Below are 22497 nucleotides of genomic sequence, written 5' to 3' on the forward strand. Positions count from 1 at the left end.
GATTATCTTCCCAGGATGTTATTTTGTGCAGGAAGGATGTTTGAAATGCTAGTCACCAACATAACACACCATCCCCCAGCCTCTCTCCCACACACGCAGTCTTTCATAATCTGCTGTTGAGCTGCGATGGAAGAGTGCATATTAGTAACGCACAGCTCGCAAGCCCTTGGGTTATTGAAATGTGCATGTACTGTGTAGCACACATTATGACAGTGTGGCAAAACGTGGCTATTTTTATTAGGTTTTCCCACTCAATCCTGTCCTGGTTGTTCTTCTTTCTTTTTTTTTACCTCAGTCTTCCATTCTGCTGCTTTCCTTCTTCCCGTTCGGATTTTTAAGGCTTTCAACCTTTTCTGCTGGGAGACCTAGATGAGCCCTCTGAGGCTGACAGCGAGGGAGTAGAAGCTCAGGCGAGGCATAGACAGAGTAGTGAGACCCAGCAGGAGAGTGAGCAGCTAAATATAGAGCATGCTGTGGCGTGGTGGTGATGTCACTGGCAGGGAAGAGAGGGGAGACAGTGGGTAGAGGTTACTTTTACAGTTGGCTAGTTAAACCTGCTTTGATTTTCAAAACTTTATGTAGTAACATGTAATATTCAAAATAAATCTAATGTTTTCCTTACATATTTGCTATGTATGCACATAAACTAAACCAATTTGAAGTAGGGGTTTGAATGTCATTCAAAAAACTCATGTGCAAAATTAGAATGATCAGTGTCTTATGTTAAATTAACCTTTTTATTGAAACACGTAAATAACCCATATATTGTTCATGGAAGTAGATGGAAGTGAGCAACCTTTTTTTTTTTTTTTTACACAGAATTTCAACACACCTACTTTGCACAATGAATCACTTTGGCGCCGCTCTAACAGAAGTAAATCTTGCTAATGAAAGTAGCCGCAGTAAGCAAAGCAATAGTCTGACAACTGCTGACTGTGACAGTTGTCCTAAAATTTGGGCACATCTAATGCGTCACATAGCCCTGCTCCTTCGGCTCCATCAGATGCAGAAATGACAAAGTGACTGCAGGCGACAGTATGTGACAGAACAACAGTGCTAGCAAGCATGTTAGTCCAATTATACATGATCCATTTCTGAATTGTGGCGTAACTTGAACGACAGTCAATCGCTCGGACAGCATTCCCTACTTACACGTCTGCCTTGATATGGAGGATATTGCTTTCTCTAAAACAGTAGTTACGAGATGAGCGCTAGTTCCAGACCAATGCTCAGGAGAAGCGGAAGGACAATAACAAGGCAAAAATAAGCGATTATTAGATGCAGGGCCAACTAAAAATTTTAAATTCCTTGTACCTGCACTAAGAGCAGCCTTATTGAAAACATCCTTAACCCTCTGTCCTCTCTTGAGGACAGCCTAAGATATTTTTCTTACTTGATATCAATATGCTTTCCCACTTTATGTAAATGTTCTGAAAATGGTGCAAAATCTAAAACTTATTTTAGTAAACTGGGTTAGGTCCATCCAAATTTTTTGCCTAATTTTTGGGGAAATTGCCATGTGAGATAAATTTACCTTGCTTTTTGTGATGCTGAAAATTGCCTGTTTTCCATTGGTGATGATGTCTTCAGTTGATTATTTTATTTATTTCATATTCATCAGAAACTTTTGGTTTGAAGGCAATTTGAAAAAAAATAAAGATGTCTCTCAAAATCTCTGCAGGTTTCATTATTTATTTTTCATAGTGTAAGGAAGGAGTGGTCTTATCTTTATTGCACAACAGAACAACAAATACTTTTTGAAATCATATTTAATATTCTCCTTTCTTACAATGTAAGGTACTTTCATAATGAATATTGAGGGAAAAAAAGATTTATTCACAAAAGTTTGACGTTTCAAATTTGAAACAAAAATTATGTTAGTTATTGTCATTTATCGATATTGACCGATACTTCTTTTTATCGTGATTTCAATTTTTGTCATCGCCCAGCTCTATATGAGGCTGCTCCCCAGGAATGCAAATTAAGAACATTTGGTCAGCAAGGTAAGAGTGTGAGCTACAACTGGTTGAAGTCTGCCATGTGATGGAACAGAACTGGTGTGTGTCTGCTCACTCTGCTGATGACTAAGCTTTCACCCTAGCTGGAATGAAAAGCCTTTGTGGTTGTAATAAAAGTGCTGGCATCAGTCCAGCAGCTCTGGCTAGTGTAGGATTAGGTTTGGACAATTGGGACTGCGGGATCAAAACAAGGGGTAGGAACACCAGGGTCATTCTGCTTGCTAGGATACCATCTGCCCTGCTTTCCTCCCTGCCGCAGTCTGGGGGATGGGTGAGCGAGAGGAATGGGGGAAGGGCAGACTAGGATTCTACAAGCAAAAACAACGTTGTGGAAGAGCCAGGCAACTCAGTATGCAGCTCAGCTCAGTTATGCTCTACTTGTATTACAGATGTTCAGGCTTGTATGTCTCTGTATGGCAAGGCATGCATGCACAGTCAAAAACAGACATCAACATATTTTACATTTAGTTATTTTTATTATATTTTATTGTGAATTTAGGTTTCTTCCCCCCACTCCTATTATATTGTATCAATTTTACGAACAACATGGTTTCAGTTATCAAACCACGCTTCATGCGAAAAATTGAAATTATAGGTACAACATGAATATCTTCTCAGAAGCAGATCAAGTACTTGAACATTTGTTGGAGACAGGCTGACTGCCTAGGCTCTTGTTTTTCTCACAAAATGCTTCTGCCTCCATTTTGTCTTGCCACTTCCCTAAACAAAGAGCCATATTATGTTTTACCTATTTATCTTTCATATAGCCCACTTATGCATCACTTAAGATATGAGGTAGCAGTCCATTTGGTTCATTCCCCAACTCACCCTTTGTGTTGTCATGAAATCAATATGTCCACTGGACGGAGGAAGGTGGGGGTTTGGTTCTTTTGCTTCTAGCCTCTATATGAACTCTATGAACTATCTTACCCTTGACCTATTTTTTTTATACAGTTTTGGTTGACACTTGACTGAGCAGTATGTTTTGTTCATATTTCCACAAATGTTGTGACAGTGGGTGTTGTCTTTTAAATATTGTGATGGGACACTGTATGGCACAGAGCAGCATCAAGGTAATTCGAGAATATAGTAGTGCTGGCTAGGGGGAAAACAGGAAAAGGCTAGGCACTAGGCACAGCTGATGTAATGTGAAACATGATCTACAATCTATGTGATAGCTTATATGCGCATGTGCACAACTTAAGTGCGTATGCGTGTGCATTAGCAGTGAGGGCCAACCTGCTGGCTCTCATCAATAATTCACTAGTCTTTTCTCTGTTTCTCTCCTCACAACAACCCATCCCCCAGCTGCTTCATCTGTTCTCGCAATCACCTCATCTCCCCCCTTTACCTATTTTCTAAACCGCACCCTTCGTTACCTACTAGGTTCATGTGACTCTATTCTACCAACAAATACCCTTTACCCCCTCCTTGATGTTGTCTTTTCATGTGTATATGTGATGTCCTGTTCAGAATGTGCAACTGAATGGAAGAGAATTAAAAAAATAAAAGCCCATTGGTGTTTTCTGTACTGTTTCAGAGATTTTTGGCAAAGCTCTCATGGCCAAATTAACTGGTGATGATGCACAAAACAAAATATAAGCAGTACTGGATCAGTAATGCTCCTATGCCACAAATTCCAAGGTTAACATGAAGTGTATACCTTTACTAACTTAACTAAAAAAACTTGAATAACACATCCAGTCGTCCGGTTTCTGAAAGATGTTGCTTCTGTGCTACATTTTAGTCCTTGTTTCTCATGCGCTTTCCAGTAGCCTGGACTCCTTAAATTCTCACCCTTCCCTCAGTAGAGAAGTATTGCGTTATCAGCAATCAAGGATACTTTGCTAGAGAAGATGTAGGGAACAGTTTTAGCGGCAATGGTGTCCATTTTGGCCGGCTTCTTGGTTTCTTGTTTTGATGTAAATTTAAATGTTGTTTCAAATTTAGGTTTCGCCAGTCTGTATTTAATCTGGAGCGCTAGAGTAGCTGCATCCGAGTGTTTTGTTCTTTCTCTATTTCAATCATGCATCATACGCACCTTTCTTAGTTCCCTTCTCTCACAGACTTACAGAGTGAAGCTGCTTGAGTTGCCAAAGTGATATGTGCAAGAGCTCTTTTATAGTCCCACCCCCTTTCTCTTTCACACACACTCCATTCTGCCTATGTAGGTCATCATGACTCACTGGTTTATGCTTCAAAAGCCTGCTCCGTTTCTATATCTGGAGCTCTTCCAAATTCTGAGTTGTAAAAGAAATGCATTAGGTTTTTTTTTCTTTTTCACTATAATATTTACATTTTACTTGATTTTGTGTATTCATACAAACATTAAAAAAAATGTGGTATGGATTTCTGATCCAAGAATTAGAAATGCTTTGGCCTTAGATTTCTTGTTGTTTTGTATTGCAGTTTTTATCCCAAAGTAATTTCAGTTCATTCTAGAAATTTGTCTAGCGTTAATACAATTATTGAAACATTTGTGACCAGAATGCAGTAAGGAAACTTCGTAAGGCAGGAACTGGTCTTGTGACAAAGTTTAATAATAAACCATAGCAAATGCATAGAAATACTGCATTATTTATTTATCTTGCTGTATGTTTATTGGGGCTTAGTTTTGAAACAGAAAGTCACAACCTCCAGTTGTCTTTTGTCAGTCGTCAGTGCTCGTGATATTGTGATATTGTGGATTCGGCAGCAAAGATAAAAAGGGCAAATACTCAGTACTCAATTGATGCTCTGATGACACACTGTGACTAATTTAAAACATACCATATGCAAAAATAATTACTTTGAAGGGGTCGGCAAATAATGCTACACAGATTACACAACTAGGCTCTACACCCTTCTCATACATGATACTGTTGAAAATGGAAAATGTAGTGCGTCTTTCAATACATTTCACTTGTAATGTTTTGTGATTTAAGCCATGAATCAAATATACAATTATCGTGAATATTTTTATCTCTACATCCCTACCATGTATTTGCTTAACTCTACACAATTTCAACACTATTCCCAATGACCCTTTGTGCATTCATTTGTCTTGCATAGATGCACAGGTGATAAATCCACCATACAATGATTTGGTGTTGCCTTCTTCCCCCTATCATGGCACACTATTAGGGTCAATATCATAAGAAAGTTAATAGGCCTGTCTTTGTAAATGCAAAATGTCAAATCATTCAATTTGAAAAAAGAAGTCTATATTGATGGGAAGCTGATGCTTTTTAATGACAGAAATTACAATTATCTTACCAGAAGTTTAGTGCTGTATTTTGAACTAAATGACCTTATCGGACATATTCTCTTGCATTATGTCGTTTTGTCTTTGTCATCTTGCAGTTTCGTGTATTCGTTTTTTATGGGCATTCGAGTCGTACCCCAAGGCTTATATGCGAATAAATACAGTAAGAATTACACTATCAGAAGACACACTGCAAGCAATTGTAGATATTATACAATGTGATGGATGGGTGCTTGGTGAGGAGGAGGCCTGGGTTCACCTTGTTAAAAAATGGAAGCTTTGTATAGGAAACTGAAGTAGGCCAGGTTTTCGGATGCTGCACATTCATGGAGCTATATCATCTATCCCACCTCCCGAGGCTCAATGTAGCCCTTGTCCTCTGAATTACACTACCTCACAGACCTCATTGCTATCACAAGGCTGGTTGTCATAAAATAAATTTAGTCTTGTATCATGAGAATCATAATACATATTTTCCAATTGTTCATGTGAAAATGTGTTTTTAGTAAAACTTTGCGTAGTGCTGTTTAGCAATTTATTTCAGTCTTGTATGCTGGTTAATGCCTTTTTGTACTATGACTAGTCAGGATCACTTAAAATAGACTATAGTTAACATTATTTTTACATAATGCACAAAAGCTTTGTACTCATAAGTAGTCATTCAAGCATTACAGGCATTAAGCAATTGTACAATATAGCTGAGACAATGCTGTTCAATTTTATTAAAGTGAAGTCAATTTCATTCCCCTTTATGGTGACACATGACACTGGACTAATAAAAATTGTGAAAATGTTGAACAAAATCAGATCCAGTTTTACTTCAAGTCCCTAACATTTTCTATTCCTCACATATGTTTAGTATTTTGATGATACCAGCAATATGGAAGTGCTTGCTGTGGCCTTATACTGTAAATAATGTGTTAACGCTTGCTCAAACTGCACAGTAGACTCATTTCTACTAGCTTGTTTACTGATGTTTACTCACTCATGAATGCATGTGGTTGGCTACAACACTTGTAGTAGTTGTGTTAAATTGAATTTGAATTTTATTTGGCATTATGACAATGGGCAAAATATATTTTATTTTAGTTGTGAAACTGCAAACACTGGGATGATCGATTGAGTACATTTGCCGTTGTGCTTGGATTACACAAGTGCGCTGTCTTTTGGGGATGGTGACCTTGAGAATCACGTACATCCACGGGGTGGACTACAGTTCAATTTAGCAAGTCACTCTTTGCTGGGTGTAATTCCTTGCATCTTCAGAATCTTGTCATATTGTCTTTTTAATTTGACTAAATTAAATAAATACATTTTATTATGTCCATTTGTTTTTGAGTTGATGGATCAGGTCTATCGTCTTAAATGCAGCCTTTACCTCACCACCTCTTGAAATGCCAATCCAAATACCATTTTTTTTTTTCAAAATACCTCAACACACCCAACATATTTGCACTATAGTAGCTATTTTTATGATTTGCATCCTGGCAATAGTATGACTCTAGCAAAGTGACGTCATTCCTCATGCTTACCTCTGAGGACTCCCTCTGTGCCACTGTGTGATTCCAAATCTAATAAAGAGCTATGCAAATAACCTTTACTGTTCATCAAGTTCTGATCAGAAGACTAATTCAATCGTTTCAGCAACCTCGGAAATAGGGCCCCCAATCACATGATCAGATCAGGGCCTCTTGAATAAAAATTTGTCTTGATAGTTTTGAGAAAAATATATTGTTTTGAGATAATTATCATGAGGGAGGTCGGAAGGAACGAAGTGCATTTTGGTGTGACCAACTGGATTCAACATAACTGGCCAGTCCTGGCTGATGCGGCAGTGGCTTTCCACATTCAAAGGGTCCATAAGATTTACTGTAAATCCGTGAAAAGAGGGATTCCAAGTCATGCACGGTTGAGGTTCATATAGCCCCCTGTATCACTTGTTTGATCACAATTTAATTAGCAAGTGGACATATTTGAGTAGTGACTGGTGAATAAATTGTATGACAATAATATACATTTCCACACAAATTCCACATTACTATTTGCACCTCTTCATTAATTATGGCATTGCTGTATTTTCTACCACTTTAATGAGGAGCCTTGCCAAACTGTCCTATCTTTGCTCTACAGTGAATGGCCTTTCATTCCTCCATCTTTCCGTCCTTCCCTGCCCAGTGATTTATAATTCATCTCGGAGCCTAACTCTTCTCCACCCCTCTGCACCAGGACAGAATTAACATTCTGTTTGGACCCCAGCTATGCAGCATCCACCTCGGTGCAGGCTGCGTAGTAAGGATCCGTTTTAAATATTTGGTATCATATTTATATTGCTGGTCACCCATTTAGTAGACTGTAAATAACTTGCCATTCTGAATATCTGCTGCTGGTTACCGCGGTTTTCATATGTGCCAACTCAGCACCTCGCCCTTCACCCTCTGCATCCTGGATTATACAAAGTAATCCCGGTATGCTTAAAGTCACATAGGTGCTGTTTTCACTCAGAATTTTTTAAACAATATGTAGGTTTTGACCTTGTGCTATTGAATTAACTGTTCTTCATTTGTTAGTGTGTTTTAATAGGTGTTGTTGTTTATTTTTAAACTGATCTTTTGTCTTTTTTATGCAGGCATGTACGTTGATGAGGGATTTTTTTTAATTCAAATTATTTTAGCAACTACCTGGAATTTGACAGTAGGTAAAGTGTGAAGTTGTCTAAATCCTTTTCCACACATGAATTCAAATGGTGTAGTGTTTATGAAAGTCATTATGGGGCTGCCTGGAGGTCTCACTGGACGGATTAGTGGCAATTTCAAGGATTTTGTGATCAAGGTGACCAAAAAAACATTCAAAATCTTCTCTATGCCACTGAGTGGTATTGGCTTGTATGTCTCCCACTGCTTTTGCCCATGTCTTTTTTTGTCAAACATTTTGGTCATTTACCTTTTGGTGATGTATACAAGAGTGTCCACAATCAGATACATAGCCAAATTGCATAGCAATGGTCGGAATCAGAGTTGGGGGAATAACAAGGAATTGTAGTTATCACATTGCATAAGGAAATTGCAACTAATGAGTAATTCAAAGGTTGAAAGAAATATTTTAGCCCTAAATATATAATAAAACATCAAAATGTGTTTTTATTTGTATGGCTTTATGTAGAATATAACTGATTTTGTTAAGCATTGTTGAGATACCACATTCTCTTAGTATTGTTGCTGACCTTGTCCGTTCCTTTTATGACTACCTGTTAATGGCTATTTTCAGCAAGAAAACATGTCATAAAACCATAATCATCTCCGGCTGGTTACTTCAATATGACAATGGCTTTACTGTACACAAAGAACCTTTCAGTCACCCAATCTCAATCCAATAGAGCACATTATTTGGGTGTGGTGAAACAGAAGATTCACATCTTGGGTGTGCATCCGACAAATCTACAACAACTCTGTGATGCTATCATGTCACAAGGGGCCGAACTCTGAGTGGTGTTTCCAGTACCTTTTTTTCTTAATCTTTGGCTAGTCGCATGATGGTGTAGAGCAGGGGTCTCCAAACTGGTCCTCGAGGGCCGCAGTGGGTGCAGATTTTTTTTCAAACCGATTCAACATGAACAATTAACCAATGAGGTTTCTCCCGAAAAAAAGAAGCACATGACAACTGCAAATTCACTGATTAGGATGCCAGATTGGTGGAAATGTTTCCTCTTACAGGTTGGAACGAAAACCTGTACCCACTGCGGACCTTTCTGGAATAATTTGGGGACCACTGGTATAGAGGTTCAGGTTGAGATTTTCCCAACCTCCCATTCATTTGACCACATAATATCCTTAAATAATCGTAGTCATTTCATATTTACACTATACATATGATATTGACACAAGTAACTTTAGAACACAGGGGCATTGACTACAATGCATTAAATTGTGCAAATAATGTTTCTCACCGTACCACAATTGTGAGACTTGTTTTTTATATCGCCCAGCTTTAAAATGACTTACTTATCAGTCTGTAATGCTAGAGCACTGTTCTGAGATGTTTCCTCACCTCATCCACAGCTATTTCACGAGCTTATCAGAGAGGTCTGCATCTGTCTCATCCCTGAGTTGCTAAGCAACAGCCATTGTGTGTATGTGCTCACATGTTTCTGTGGAGAGATGTTCAGAATAGAGAAGGGCAGATGAGAGAAAAGTACTCAGAGAGGAGAGGGTGAAGAAATGAGGGGGAGTTGAGTCAGAGCGCTGCTCGAGAGGAGAAAGCCTAAAGCACTTAAATTGCCTCTTGCCTTACTGCAGTCTTGCTGCATATATACATACATACTCCATATATGGGCCTGCCACCACCTTAGGAAGGTCACGAGCAAAGCGGCAACAAGCACTGAGCACTTATTTGATGAAAAAGAGAGTCGGCCATGGTCCATATAGAAAATTGAGACCAAGGGATTTGATTGTCTTTATTTCCATTCAGACATCAAATCCAAACAAATCACTTATACCAGTGCATCAATAGACACCAGCGCTTACAGTGATTTTTGATCCAATTAATGTATTGGTCAAAATGACTTGCTGTGGTAAAATATTGAAAGCATAATTTCTCTTACAGCCAATCAGAGCTATATGACACTGTTAACTTGGCCTTCCTCTTCCTATAGGTTCCGTGCACGGCGCTTGTGTAGGTTTTGTCATGTGCTCATTTGTCAGCCTTGGTTTTATTTGTCTGCACAGGTCTACAGTGAAATGAATGGGCCCAGGTCAGGGACTGAGCTGTGCTCTGGTTGCCTGGATACAGCAGCAGAGCCTGACTGCCTCTATTTGCACACCAAACAGGCGAGCTCTCTGCTCCTCCTTTCTCTCTGTAGCGTATTCTCCCCACTTTGCCAACAAGACAGAGACAGGAAGAAAAATAACTTGGATTTGAGAGAATCTTAATGTATAATTTGGAAGTGTAGTAAACGGTCTATCCATTGTACAGACAATTGCCGAAAATGTAGGGAGATGTTACTTTGAATTATTTTGGGTATTATACAGCTGCAAAGTAGTATCATGTGCTTAGCATTTGGGAGAATGACAATGCCTGCACTTAACCATGAATGCATTTACAGATAATGTTCTCAGAAAGGAATACACCAACCTGTACCGATGTGTGTGTAAAAAAAACAGAGCACATTGGAATCTTTTTTGTTGGTGGTGTTCTTAATATGAAAAGTACAATCTCAACATGATAGCCTTGACTTTTTTAATTCAAGTCTTCTGAAAATTATGTGATCAGGAAGTTTTCAAATTACATGGTGGTGATACATTTTAGAGGGGGAGGGTAGTGCTAAACCTTGTGCAGCAGTAAGGCCAGGCCAAAAAGCAAGAGCTCTCGTCATGTCACATTACCTTCTTTTTAGACCCGTCCAAAAAATCCTGGAAGGTGAGCAGACAAGAATTTCTTTATCTCCAAGACGCAACGGTCAATTCTTCCTATTCGATCCATGAACGTGTTTTCAGCACCTATTTTAGGTATATTTATTCTATTTGGAAACATCATCAAAATTACTGCAGTGTTCCTTGAAAGCAGTGGTCTCAGACCGGTTCCACATAGGGCCGCAGTGGGTCCTGGTTTTTGTTCCAACCGATCCAGTGCCGACATTTTAACCAATCAGGTGTCTTTAAAATAAGTAGCACCTGACTTTAATTAACTGATTGCACTTGCAAAAGGTATCCTTGTTGAGTTGGAATGAAAACCTGCACCCATTGCGGCCCTTTGAGGACCGGTTTGAGACCACTGCTTTAAAGGGTTTTGTAAGAAATATAAATGAATACTCTCAAGATTAGATCTGAGTTTCGGGTTCGGGTTCTGTTGATTGGCTGAGCCTATCCCAGATGACTACGGGCAGTAGGCAGAGTACACTGAATCCGTCTCCGATACTTACGGACAATTTAGAGCGTTAAACTCACCTACCATGGATGTCTTTTGGGATATGGGATGACCTATACCTGAAGAAAAGATGCAGGCACGTGGAGAAAATACCATCTCCATACTGGAAGGCCGGACCCCAGACTTGAACTCTTGATATCCAAACTGTGGGAAGTCCTAACCCCTCCACCATGTTGCTTCTTCATGAATGTAAATATTTTGTAGGCTTAAACATGACACAATTTATATTGAAACATGTTTACTGCCTGTGTTCACGTCTAAAGTGTATCGGATTGTGCCATGGTGTTTGCAATTGCACACAATATTCGCAACCACGGCACATGTGCCTAGAAATCTACAAGCCTGACCCTGTATGCAACTGTTGTGCTTCTTAGCTGCCTGGTGTGCACGAACATACAGTGACAAACAACTGCAGTTTTCAGCTATGTAATTTAGATTATATTTTGTGATATTGGTGTTGATTTGCCCTAGCGCAGTGCAATATTGGAAAACATAATTACTTTACTACTTTGTAGTATTAATACTACATTTGTACACCCGCTTACGAAATTAACTGGTTCTAGAACTTTTTTCATAACTTGAAAATTTCATAAGGCGCCACTATTTTACTGTAGTTAAATGTGCTGTGACTGGCCAGGTGTGAGTATCCTTAATACATGTGTTCGTAGTGTTTACCATGTCACCACATCCCAATAGTTGTTAAGGCTGATCGAAGGTCTTGCGGTCTATCATGGAAATATCAGCTTTGATACCTGCACAATGTGTATCGGATTATATTATTGAACCCAGAAACTTGCCGAAAACTAGACTGCTACAGACACAGTTCCTGGTTGTACTGCTCACGTGATTTCCATTTTGAATTTGTCCACGTGCAGGCAGCACACTTTCGGAATGTGCAATCCAGCAGATGATCCTAACCCCTGCAAATTCTGATGGTAAAAAAGAAACGAAAAAAAGAAATCACTACTCACTGCATTTACACCCTACCTAAGCACTCGGACACAAAATTGGAAAAGGGGATTAAAAGGACAATTTTGTCAGCCTGCCGCACATTATGTTATGCTAGTTGTTAGGTAATATATCCGGATTTGACTAAATAACTGTTTCAATCGATAAACAAAGCTCGACATGGTACCTTTCTGGATGTTAATCGTAGATCCACTGCTCGGATTGCCTTTCTGCGCTTTCCAATGGAATGGAAGTTTTTAGCAAAATGGATTACTCTGAAAAGCAGAACTCACTGTGGCTGTGATAGTCTCCAAAACCGAAGCACTTGCAATCCTCAAGGAAATTCCGGCAGCAGGAGGGAAAAGCTATGTGCCACAGTATGTCTACTTCAAGCTTTTCCAAGTGATCTTGTCTAATCTCAAGTCATTGCCTCCAGAATGAAGTCAAGACAAGTTTTGACTCACAACTCAAGCCTGTCAACTTGATTTTCAGGGGATGTATTGTAATGAATTGATTAATTGATATTTTGACATGCATTTACATAAAAGTAAAATCTCTTGCAAATGTTGTTCGCCAGATTTTTTCACATGTAAGACATTTTTTCAAACATCAAAACCAGCTAGTTATAAGGAGCTGGTTTAATTTAGAGGTAGGTCGGTAAAAACTCCAGAAACAAGCTGGCCTATATTTTCAAATGATCATGATCATTATTCCAATTGAAGTTTAGCTCTGCTATTGTTTTTTATTGCATCTTAGTTCTTGTTTTTTGAAGCCTTGACCAACTGGGTTGCTACTAAACCCAAGAGGTGTACATGCTGCAATATGCTGAATCGCTGGCCTCTGTCTGACCGCAGAGGGAGTGGCTGTTGAAGATGAGCAAATGCAATTGGGGGGTGGTGTATGTGAAGAAGAAAAACTATTTAAAAAAAAAAGGCCTAGGAGAGATATATTGATTTCTGGATTTTGACACCTTTCTGCAGTTTGGAAACAGTTGCTGGTCATTTCATGCCTAAAACATTTAAAAAGTTGTGCATCATAACTCCCCAGCTCCCACCTCCTTTCTTCTAGTTATTTTTTTAAGGGAAGAGCTAAACCTCAAATTGGATTAATATTGCAACCCTGAAATAACATTTAAATGAATTAATTAATCCATGTACTTGACTGCTATATTTGGCATTAGGGCTGAGTAGAGCTGGGTGATATGACAAAAATTTTGACCATGATTTAAAAAAAAAAAAAAAACTATCATGTCTTTTCAAATCTGAAACTTCAAACTTCTGTGAACGGGTAATTCAATTACATTCCTCGTTATTCAATTATGAAATTAACTACATTAACTCATTTTTAAAAAAGACTATCAAAACATCTCCCTCCTTACATTCTGAAAAGTACTTAATAATAAAACCTGCAGATTTTTTCACAAACATCTATATTATTATAATTTTGCCTTCAAACCAAAAGTTGCTGTGCAATATGAAATAAATAAAATAATCAACTGGGAAGCAGACTCTTCAGAAATTATGTACATTTACCAAGTGAAGCATAAGTTCCCTCATTTGTTCTTTATAATGTTTTATGTGTATTTTTCTAAAACTGAAGATATTTTAAAAACATTTTTTTACTGTTTCCACTCCTGGTTGCAAGTGTCAACAACAACAAAAATGGAATCTGTTTTAGATTGGGAAGGTGAATGTTTCAGCATACTGATATTTCTTCCTTGTCCTTCTTTACAATAGTGTTTTCTGACCGGGGCCTCTCAAGTTTCTACCTTTTATAGTACAGATGATTTCTCTTGTTGCTGTTCTTTATTGTACCCGCAAAAGGGGAGTTGTTCAAACTATGTCGCTGTTAATCCTCCCCTGGCTGGCTGGCTATTTTGACTTGGTTGTGGTGGTGGTGGTGGTGGTGGTAGTGGAGAGTATAAATAGCAGTCTTTGAATCGGATAACTGCAGAAAGAAGAGGAGGGTGGGGTTAGTGAGATGTTAGGGCGCCAGTGAAGCTAGGGTGGCATGTCTCTGAGGCTGAGGTGAAAAAAACTTTATGCAGCAATTGTTTCATTTGCCTAGTCTTTCAGTCACAAGGATGATCATAGCTGAATGCAGTCAAAAGAGAGAAAGCGTGATTTGGAGGAAGAGACTGAGTGATGGCATGCATTATTAATTAAAGACCCCGAGGAGCCAAAGACCTCCTCCCCACATGAAGGAAAGTTATATATAGGGCAAGCAATTTTATTTGTCTGAATGCTTCATGGGGATCAAGGAAATGCAACACCTATTTTAACCAAGCCCATTAAGTGTTTTGTAGACCACCAGTAAGATTTCATTTTCAGCAGACAATCAAGGAATCCGGCACTACCGTCTGGCTTGCCGAGGCTATCGTAAGCTGGTGCAGTTTTGATGATTGGTGTATTATGATTCATTTTCCTTGCTTTTGTGTGGATTTTAGCTGCAGCATCCTGATTGATTTTTTAAAAGCAGCATATAAAACATAATTAAGCAATTACAAATTGAAGCAAAAAATTACTGGATATTCCATGTGTTGATTCGACAGCATCCCTTCAATTCTGGCTATGTTTTTATGTGGTAATAGTTAAGATTCTGTGATCATCTTTAAATGGCAAGGCTGAATTAATAATTCTACTGAGATTTTGGGGTTTATTTCATATGTCAATTATGTAGAGTGAAGGGGGGCATGTATCTTTGGCCTAATATGCCCAAAATGATTACCTCTGACTTTACTGCATTTATCTAGAGAAACTTTACTCACTGAGAGTAAGGGACTATAGTTATGTCGGCACACTGAACTGTATAGTTGTATTGTCATCTGCAAAATGCTCCTTAATATAAGGTAGCAGTGTATAGATGTTGAATAAAAGGGGCCTGTGAATACCTATCCGATGAATAACATTTGAAACACTGAACCCAGTCAGCGGAGTAGTATGCTGTTGTCAACTATGCCAAATGTGCCACTGAGATCCAGCAATACCAGTTTACACGTCATTATTCCAACAAATATCATGTATTACCCTCCACAAGGTTTCGACCTTTCTGTTAGACATTTGCATTTTCTTGCTGTCCCTGCATAGGTTTTCTCAGGGTTCTCCGGTTCCCTCCCCAATCTCAAAAACATGCATCACAGGCTGATTGAACACTCTAGATTGCCCCTAGGTATGAGTGTGAACGTGATTGGTTGTTCACGTGGTGGATTGGTTTGTAAAGAATTCAGGGTGTCCCCAGCCTGCTCCCTATATAGTTGGCTTGGTAAGGTTCCAGCAACCCCTTTGACCCTCTCAAGAATAAGCAGTACGGGAAATAGATGAATTAATTTTGAAAAGCACGCTCTCAGTGTTGTGGTGTGGCCAAAATACGGACTGCAATGAGTTAGTGAATACATTTTCTTTAAAATTACCCACTCCTCCGCATGTCGTTTTCCAAATGTGATAATTTAAACACGTGCTAGCGGTACAACTCTTTTGAAAGTGTAGACGTGAAGCTTCACTCTTGTTTTTTTTTTTTTTTTACCTGAAATCAATGCACCGGTTAAAACCATTGCTATTTGAATTTTATAGTTATGTATTTTTTTTTCACACTTTCAGACAGTTGATGACGATGCAATGGCAGCGTGAATGAAGCTTGGCGTGGGGAGAGCTGAACGATGCCCAAAGGTGGGGGTTCTAAAACCCCCCAACTGGACCACTTCCCACATAACACCGACATGGTCGAAAAGCAGGGTGGGAAGAAGGTAAGTTAAATAAAAGAACATGCTCAGACTGTCCTGTGTTTTGTGATATAATATGACTTTTGGGGGATTGGGATGTTATTAATTATATTAGTTATGTTCTATATGGATTCAAAATTACCATTAGATCGATATACAAAGGTAACCCTTATAAAATTAAATGGTTCCCAACCTTGTTACGTAACTTGAATTTTTCAAGTAAAGGGTTATATGTAAATTTTATAATTAATTCCACTGTCCTCAATTAAAATTTCAACTAAACCTTTTAAAAACGATCAAGGTGCCCCAATTTTGTTTAAAAGATGAGAGAATTAGACAAAAATGAGAGAAAATGAATTAATGTATTAAAATTAATAACAAACAAAATCAGGCAAAAATATTCAAATTATTCGTGCAAGTGCATAAGTGTAAGGAGGAAGCTATCATTGCGAGAGACAAAGCACAAGCACAAGTGCATATAATCACATATCTAAATAACTTCTAATTATTCAAAACAGCGTAACATTAAATAGAACTCCATCGGAGTAACATTCTCCATGTCGCTGTTCAGTACAGAGGCCAATACCAAAGAGTATTTGTATTTAATGCTTCCTTCTGCCTCAATATCGTAGCTATGGTAAGTGGGTTACGGCCGTACTACCTTACAATATCAGTCATGGATGAATAACATGGCCCGCTTCTGCATTCCATTCGCACCAGTTATTTTAAATAAAGAACAAAGTTGCTTTAACCATATTCGGGGGAAAAAAACCTTCTTACAACTCTCTGCCGACAAACGGAGAGTTGCTGTTTTTAGACAGACGATGGGAGGCCAGCGCATTGTAGGAGATGTACTTATGCTTTGGGGCATTTCATTACTTGGATCTTGTTTTTGTATACTGGAACTGTAATTTGTATATCAAAGGATTTCATAACCTGAAAATTTCATACGTATAAGCATTCCTGAGTAGAGGTACTGTATTTTTTACAATATCTGTTTCTGCATAAACCCTTACAGCTTGGCCCAGATAAACATACAAAGACATTTTTTTTGTTCCCATTTTGTCCCTTCCAATAATGATTTGGCACCGCAGGTACTATCATTAGAGTTTTAGTAAGAAGTAAAAATATAGAATCACAATTGTACGCTGTTGCCGTTATAAATCTATTTATTGCCCTCAAAAATCTATTTTAAATATATACATACAGTGGTACCTCGAGATACGAGCTGAATTTGTTCCGGGACTGAGCTTGTATGTCGATTTTCTCATAACTTGAACGAATGTTTCCCAATGAAATGAACTAAAAACAAATTAAGTGCTTGTATGTAGAGGTACCAATGTATTTTATGTTTGAATTTAAATTGTGAATTCCTTCTTAAGAATGTGTTTGTTATGTAATTGCCTTTACAACTTCTGTTCAAATTATTTAAAAAAAATGCCATGTTGCCCAAATGCTCAATGTGACGTGTGCGGTGACGAAAGTAGGAGCAGGAAGCTTTCTCCTAATTTAGCACACTTACACAGTCTTGTTATTTTCCTTAGAGCAGAGCGTACTCAAAGTTAGGATACAAGCAGCAGCAACACGAAGCAAGGCATAGAGGTGCAGCTTATGCAGGCATAGATTTACAGCCGCCTGCAAAGGATTGCATCAGACTCTGGCATGGCGGAAGTGAGGGAGTGAAGCACACAAGCGCGAGTGGAAAGCAGAGAGAAATACAATTTGAAAAAGACAGCAAGGTGTTATATGAAGGCACATCTGAGATAAGCATACAATAACGGCTTTTAAAAATAAGAATATCTCTAAAAGGCAGTCGGTGAGGAGTAGGGTTTATACTGATAATACATGTTCTGACGTCATGGTTCTTTATTGGTGAGCATTGACCATTACTTTGTATTGCTGAGTGTAGACAGATATTGATCACAAGCGGAAAAGTTTCTCCATTTTGTTTTATGACCTCATGGTTTTCTGACTGAGGTGGGGAAAGGGGGGGGGGGTTCAACTGGGTGTCACTTAAATGAAAACATACCGTGTGGGTACAGAGAAAGTCTATTTATTATGTGCACGTGTAGATTACCCAGTCATATAACTCCCATTAAAAGTCCAGTGATATTTTCTTCAAGATGGTCTCCAATGCATCCTAATATATTTGGCATAGTTTTATCACATTGTCTCAGATTTTTTATCAAATAGCCTGTGAAGTGTCTAAATGTCACTCCAAGTATGGTACACAAACAATATTATATTTGAGAAATTGAGGTTGACTGTTTCTAATCAAGTTTGGTCTTGTTCTTTGAGTTTTTCAATGATCTGATTGTTCTCATTGATAGGAAAAAGTGTTGTCAAACAAGACTCCCAAATTGGATCGTAGTGATGGAGTTAAAGAGATGAAAGAGAAGACTTCCAAAAGGAAACTGCCATTCACTACTGGAGCAAATGGAGACCAGAAAGATTCTGACTCAGGTGAGATTACATTTGTATTACTATCCTGTGTATTTTTACCAATATATAAGTATACACTTTTTTTTAAACTAGGAACCTGGAATCAAAATGTTGAATTATGATCATTGAACTAAATATTTTTTAACTTGGTATACTGAACTTCAAACTATTAGTTAGGGTGGAAAATCAATTTTACCAGGACTTCCTGTTTGTGCTTGATTGGGAGAGAATATCTTAATATAAAATATTTTCAGGTGAAAAACATAAGAGGGGATATGTATGTCCTCGCTAAACAAGTCCTGGCTTCCATAAGGGTGTTTTCTCTAATTAGGAAATGAATGGTATTGAATTGAATGCCATTATTCTCATTATGCAATTATAATGAGATTTAAAGCTTCACCATGAAGTGCACAAATAAATGATCAAAAATAAGTAATAAATAAATGAAGGACTAATACTTGTGCTTGGCTTGATTTGGGGATTTTGTGGCTTCAGGATTTAGTTTGCTAATAATGTTCCAGCTCAGGGGCTTTATTGACTGCCTTCATTTTCTGCTTTGGCTGAGTATAGCTACTTTTCTGTAAAAACACTTTGAAATAGCATTCCATTCTTGTCGGTACTCCTAGATGTGTCCGCACAAATCCTTTGCACTGTTCATATTTGATCACGTTCGTTATCAATTTGCAAATTTATCATTGTGCTATCCTGTGTCGTCATTTTTTCATTGTTCTATCTTGTGTCGTAATTTTTTAGTTGCACTAAGAACCAAAGTATCACAAGTCCACTCGGCTTGCCCTGTTCGGCATGATCGTTCCTCATAAGCGTTCGATTCTTGCTAACTCTTTTCTGCATGGACTTCCTCTCTCTTCCTCAAACTACATCTGTTTCCTTCGCAGCAACTGTGTTGAATTTCCACAGCTTTTTCAGTTTTTTTATTAAATTTCCATTTTTGTCCATTTTGAACAACCAGAGCTGAGGCATTGTTGAATGACCGAATGAACACGAATGACATGAGGATAAACGTTTTCGATCAGAGGGTGCCTGTGTAAAGGGGCCCTAAGTGTTGTAGGAGAAAAGTTTTTCTCCACCGTGTCAGTGTCCTCTGCTCATCCTACTCATCAAACTTATTTATTTAGATTGCTATGTTTTGATGTGTCTTGAGAACTTGCTCATGATGTGATAATTCTCTATTGAAGGAAGATGTGAGCTAAGACATTGGTGGAGTTTTTGAGAAGGTGCTCTGTACTGATCTACAGCTCCACACACTGTCCACATTGGCTACATATACATTGTGACAGATTAGTTGTTAAATGTTTATTTATTAGTCTTATACCCAGTGTCAGCTACACTAACCTAGAGGCATTTGTTTACTTTCAGGATCTCTAGACCATGCCACCTTTTCTATGATCAGCCTCCGTTTAAACATAAAAAAACAAAGGAAGTGATGTCATTTTCAGTGTTACATCGTCATCTTTACTTCGTCTTTACCGCATTGTGAATGATTGAGGCAAACAGTACATACGTGTCTTTTCTTTCTGCTGTTTTACATATGGAAGCACTTGTGAGTGTCTGCAGTTATTTGTTAGTTTGAGAAAATACAACACCTCTTTGCTCCTCGTGCAGCATCGCTATCTGAAGTGTGGCATTACCAATTGTATGCACTGGGGGGAAGGATTCCCATCGCCATCGTTGGTGTGGCAATGATTTTTCGGAAACAATGGAGGCGAACAGTAATTGGGTGACTTTGCTGCCCCTTATATTACATGTGGACGTTCATGTGAACTTATGTAGTCATTTTCTATGTTTACTAACAACTCCTCCTTCTATTAGTGCGGGCCATTGCCCTATTTAGTGTAGCATTACCAAATTTTAAGCATCATAGGCAAACAGTAGCCGAGTCCTTATTCGGTGGGACTACCACATTATAGATAATTGAAGCGAAATACACAGACCTGCCCTTGTTTCTCCTTATTTCACATTTGGAATTGCTTGTCATAGTCAATTGTTCCTTTGAGTAACAGCAACACCACTTCTTCTGTCCACAAAGAAATGTCATTTCTTTTCCACGGCCATTGTTTACAGTATGTTCCCTCTCCAAATCGCAGGAATAAGCTTCCGCATTCTTTTGGGAAATTTCCGCTAGAGAATGAATTTTCCGGATCAGAGCTAACCGCGATGACAGTGACGTAACATCTAAGGCTGGTGGCTTCCTTTTGCGCTTGTTTTACTTTTTGTATGTACTCTCTGCAAATGATAGTTACATCTTGAAGCAGTGGGGATGGATATCTTACACATTCCTCAAAGGCCAGAGTTGCCAGGTTTGGTGTTAGATGTGAAATACTCTTTATATTTTTTTTCCTAGTGCCGTCGTTGCCTTAGAAGCTTGTGGTATACATTTATTCATTCATTTTTGGTACCGCTTATCCTCACGAGTTTCCGGGGTGCTGGAGCCTATCATAGCTGTCTTCGGTTACCAGGCGAGGGGACACCCTGAATTGGTGGCCAGCCAATGGGGGGACAACCATTCGTGCTCGCACTCATACCTGGGGGCAATTTAGAGTGTTCAACCAGCCTAAATGCATGTTTTGGGGATTTGGGTGGAAACTGGAGTACCCGGAAAAAAAACCACACAAGCCCGGGGAGAACATCAAACCCCTGACCCCAGAACCGCGAGGCTGACGCGCTAAGTCCGCCCAGTCGCCCCTGTGACATAAAAACATTATTTTTTTTCTGTTTCCCAAGGTCTTGCTCTGATAAAAGCTGTAGTAACATTTACCACATGGTTAGATGTATATTTCTATGTGAAATGAGTCTCTGCAAAGTCAGTGCAAAACATTGACATAAACATCCTGTTAGCCATTTCCTGTCTCTTCTGCTTTGACTTCCTGTTTTTACAATGTGAGTTCCCCAAGCATTGTTTCACTGAAGCGCCACGGTCAAACATGTAGTATGTGGTCAAGCTGGTTATGGCAGTTCTTCATGTCACAAAGGTTTGTACTGATCAGGAATGTAATTTGTTATGAACTGTTAAACACTAACAGTAGGTTTAATGTGCTTTTATATATTGGGGGGAAAAGGGAAATTATTACAATTATTACTCACGGTGCTCCTTATCCTGTGTTACCGAAAATGTACCCTATAATGGAAATTATATACTTGGGGTACAAATTCTATGCCCTGTGGAATTTGACTTAGGAAATACAGTACACATTTTACATTGCGGCGTTACGTATGGTTGTTATAAATGCCTTGCCATTAAAGTTTTACATTACACAAAGTACGTTATACATTTAATAATGAATAAGAGAAAAATAATACAATTTGAATCACTTTCCAAGCCACTGCAAATGCTGTTAACTGATTCATATTATACATTTACTGTAGATTTACACTATGTTCAAATATTTCATGGCAGTCATATCCAGAATATGAGCAGAATTGGATTACTCATTTACATTTTGAAATTAAAAAAGTTTTGTGCTAGTTTGATGCCCTTATCTTCTATCCATTTGTGTAATTTCTGAGGCTTTTTGTAGCAACTTGTAAATATACTTTGAAAGTGCAAGGGTAGCACTTTCTTCCGCGGCTCCCAAAACATGTTTTGACTGCTTCTGCGGTTCTCCCTGTTCAAGTCTTTGCTGATGGAATGTGTCTAAATGGCAAATGCTGCGGCGTGCATACGGGGATTTATCAAAGGGGGGTGGGGACACGAGTTGAAAGTGTTCACAGATGTTGCTGAAAGTTCATCAGTTTTAACTTGTGACCGGTATTTGTTCCAAGTATGAATGCCTACGTAGCCTGAACACTCCGGTATTTGTCCCTGGTTTAATTTTACTGTGGCACAACAAAGAAGATTCTGAAAAAAACTTCTTTCACTGTCATTTTTATAGATGAGTATTTAATACTGAAATGTTTCTGACATTGTGGTCGGTTCATATTTCTCAATGTGTTGTATTATCTGTTTAAACGCCAGATGCCACAATCATTGACTAGCTGTAGCCTAGCTAAGGGTCATCAGATGGTATGTTGCTGCTCAAAATAATTGCTGGGTGTGCCTTTGTAGAGCAGCTGCTTTTGTCCCATCGCACTCCCCAGTCAGACTGGTAGGCAGGCATTTTGTGACCTTGGCAAGGCTGTGTCCAATTGAATGAGAACCAACTATTTTGTAATAACTGCAGGTCTGCCAAGTCACACCCTGTTCCTTACTT

The 22497-nt window shown here is 38.6% G+C and overlaps 1 protein-coding gene across 4 annotated transcripts in view; it reads left to right on the forward strand.

Moving 5' to 3' along the window:
• ankrd11 (ankyrin repeat domain 11) overlaps positions 1-22497 on the forward strand; it is a 57420-nt gene that overhangs the window by 20519 nt on the left and 14404 nt on the right. For 3 of the 4 annotated variants that reach the window (XM_077712579.1, XM_077712581.1, XM_077712580.1), the window contains exons 3-5: positions 15726-15871; positions 17392-17586; positions 18178-18310. In XM_077712579.1, the coding sequence (XP_077568705.1) occupies positions 15785-15871; positions 17392-17586; positions 18178-18310 (415 nt within the window). In that variant the 5' untranslated portion in view covers positions 15726-15784. The remainder of the gene's footprint in view (positions 1-15725; positions 15872-17391; positions 17587-18177; positions 18311-22497) is intronic. The other variant, XM_077712582.1, reaches the window with a different exon arrangement.

The sequence above is a fragment of the Stigmatopora nigra genome, chromosome 3 (genome assembly GCF_051989575.1).
Source record: "Stigmatopora nigra isolate UIUO_SnigA chromosome 3, RoL_Snig_1.1, whole genome shotgun sequence".
Lineage (NCBI taxonomy): Eukaryota > Metazoa > Chordata > Actinopteri > Syngnathiformes > Syngnathidae > Stigmatopora > Stigmatopora nigra.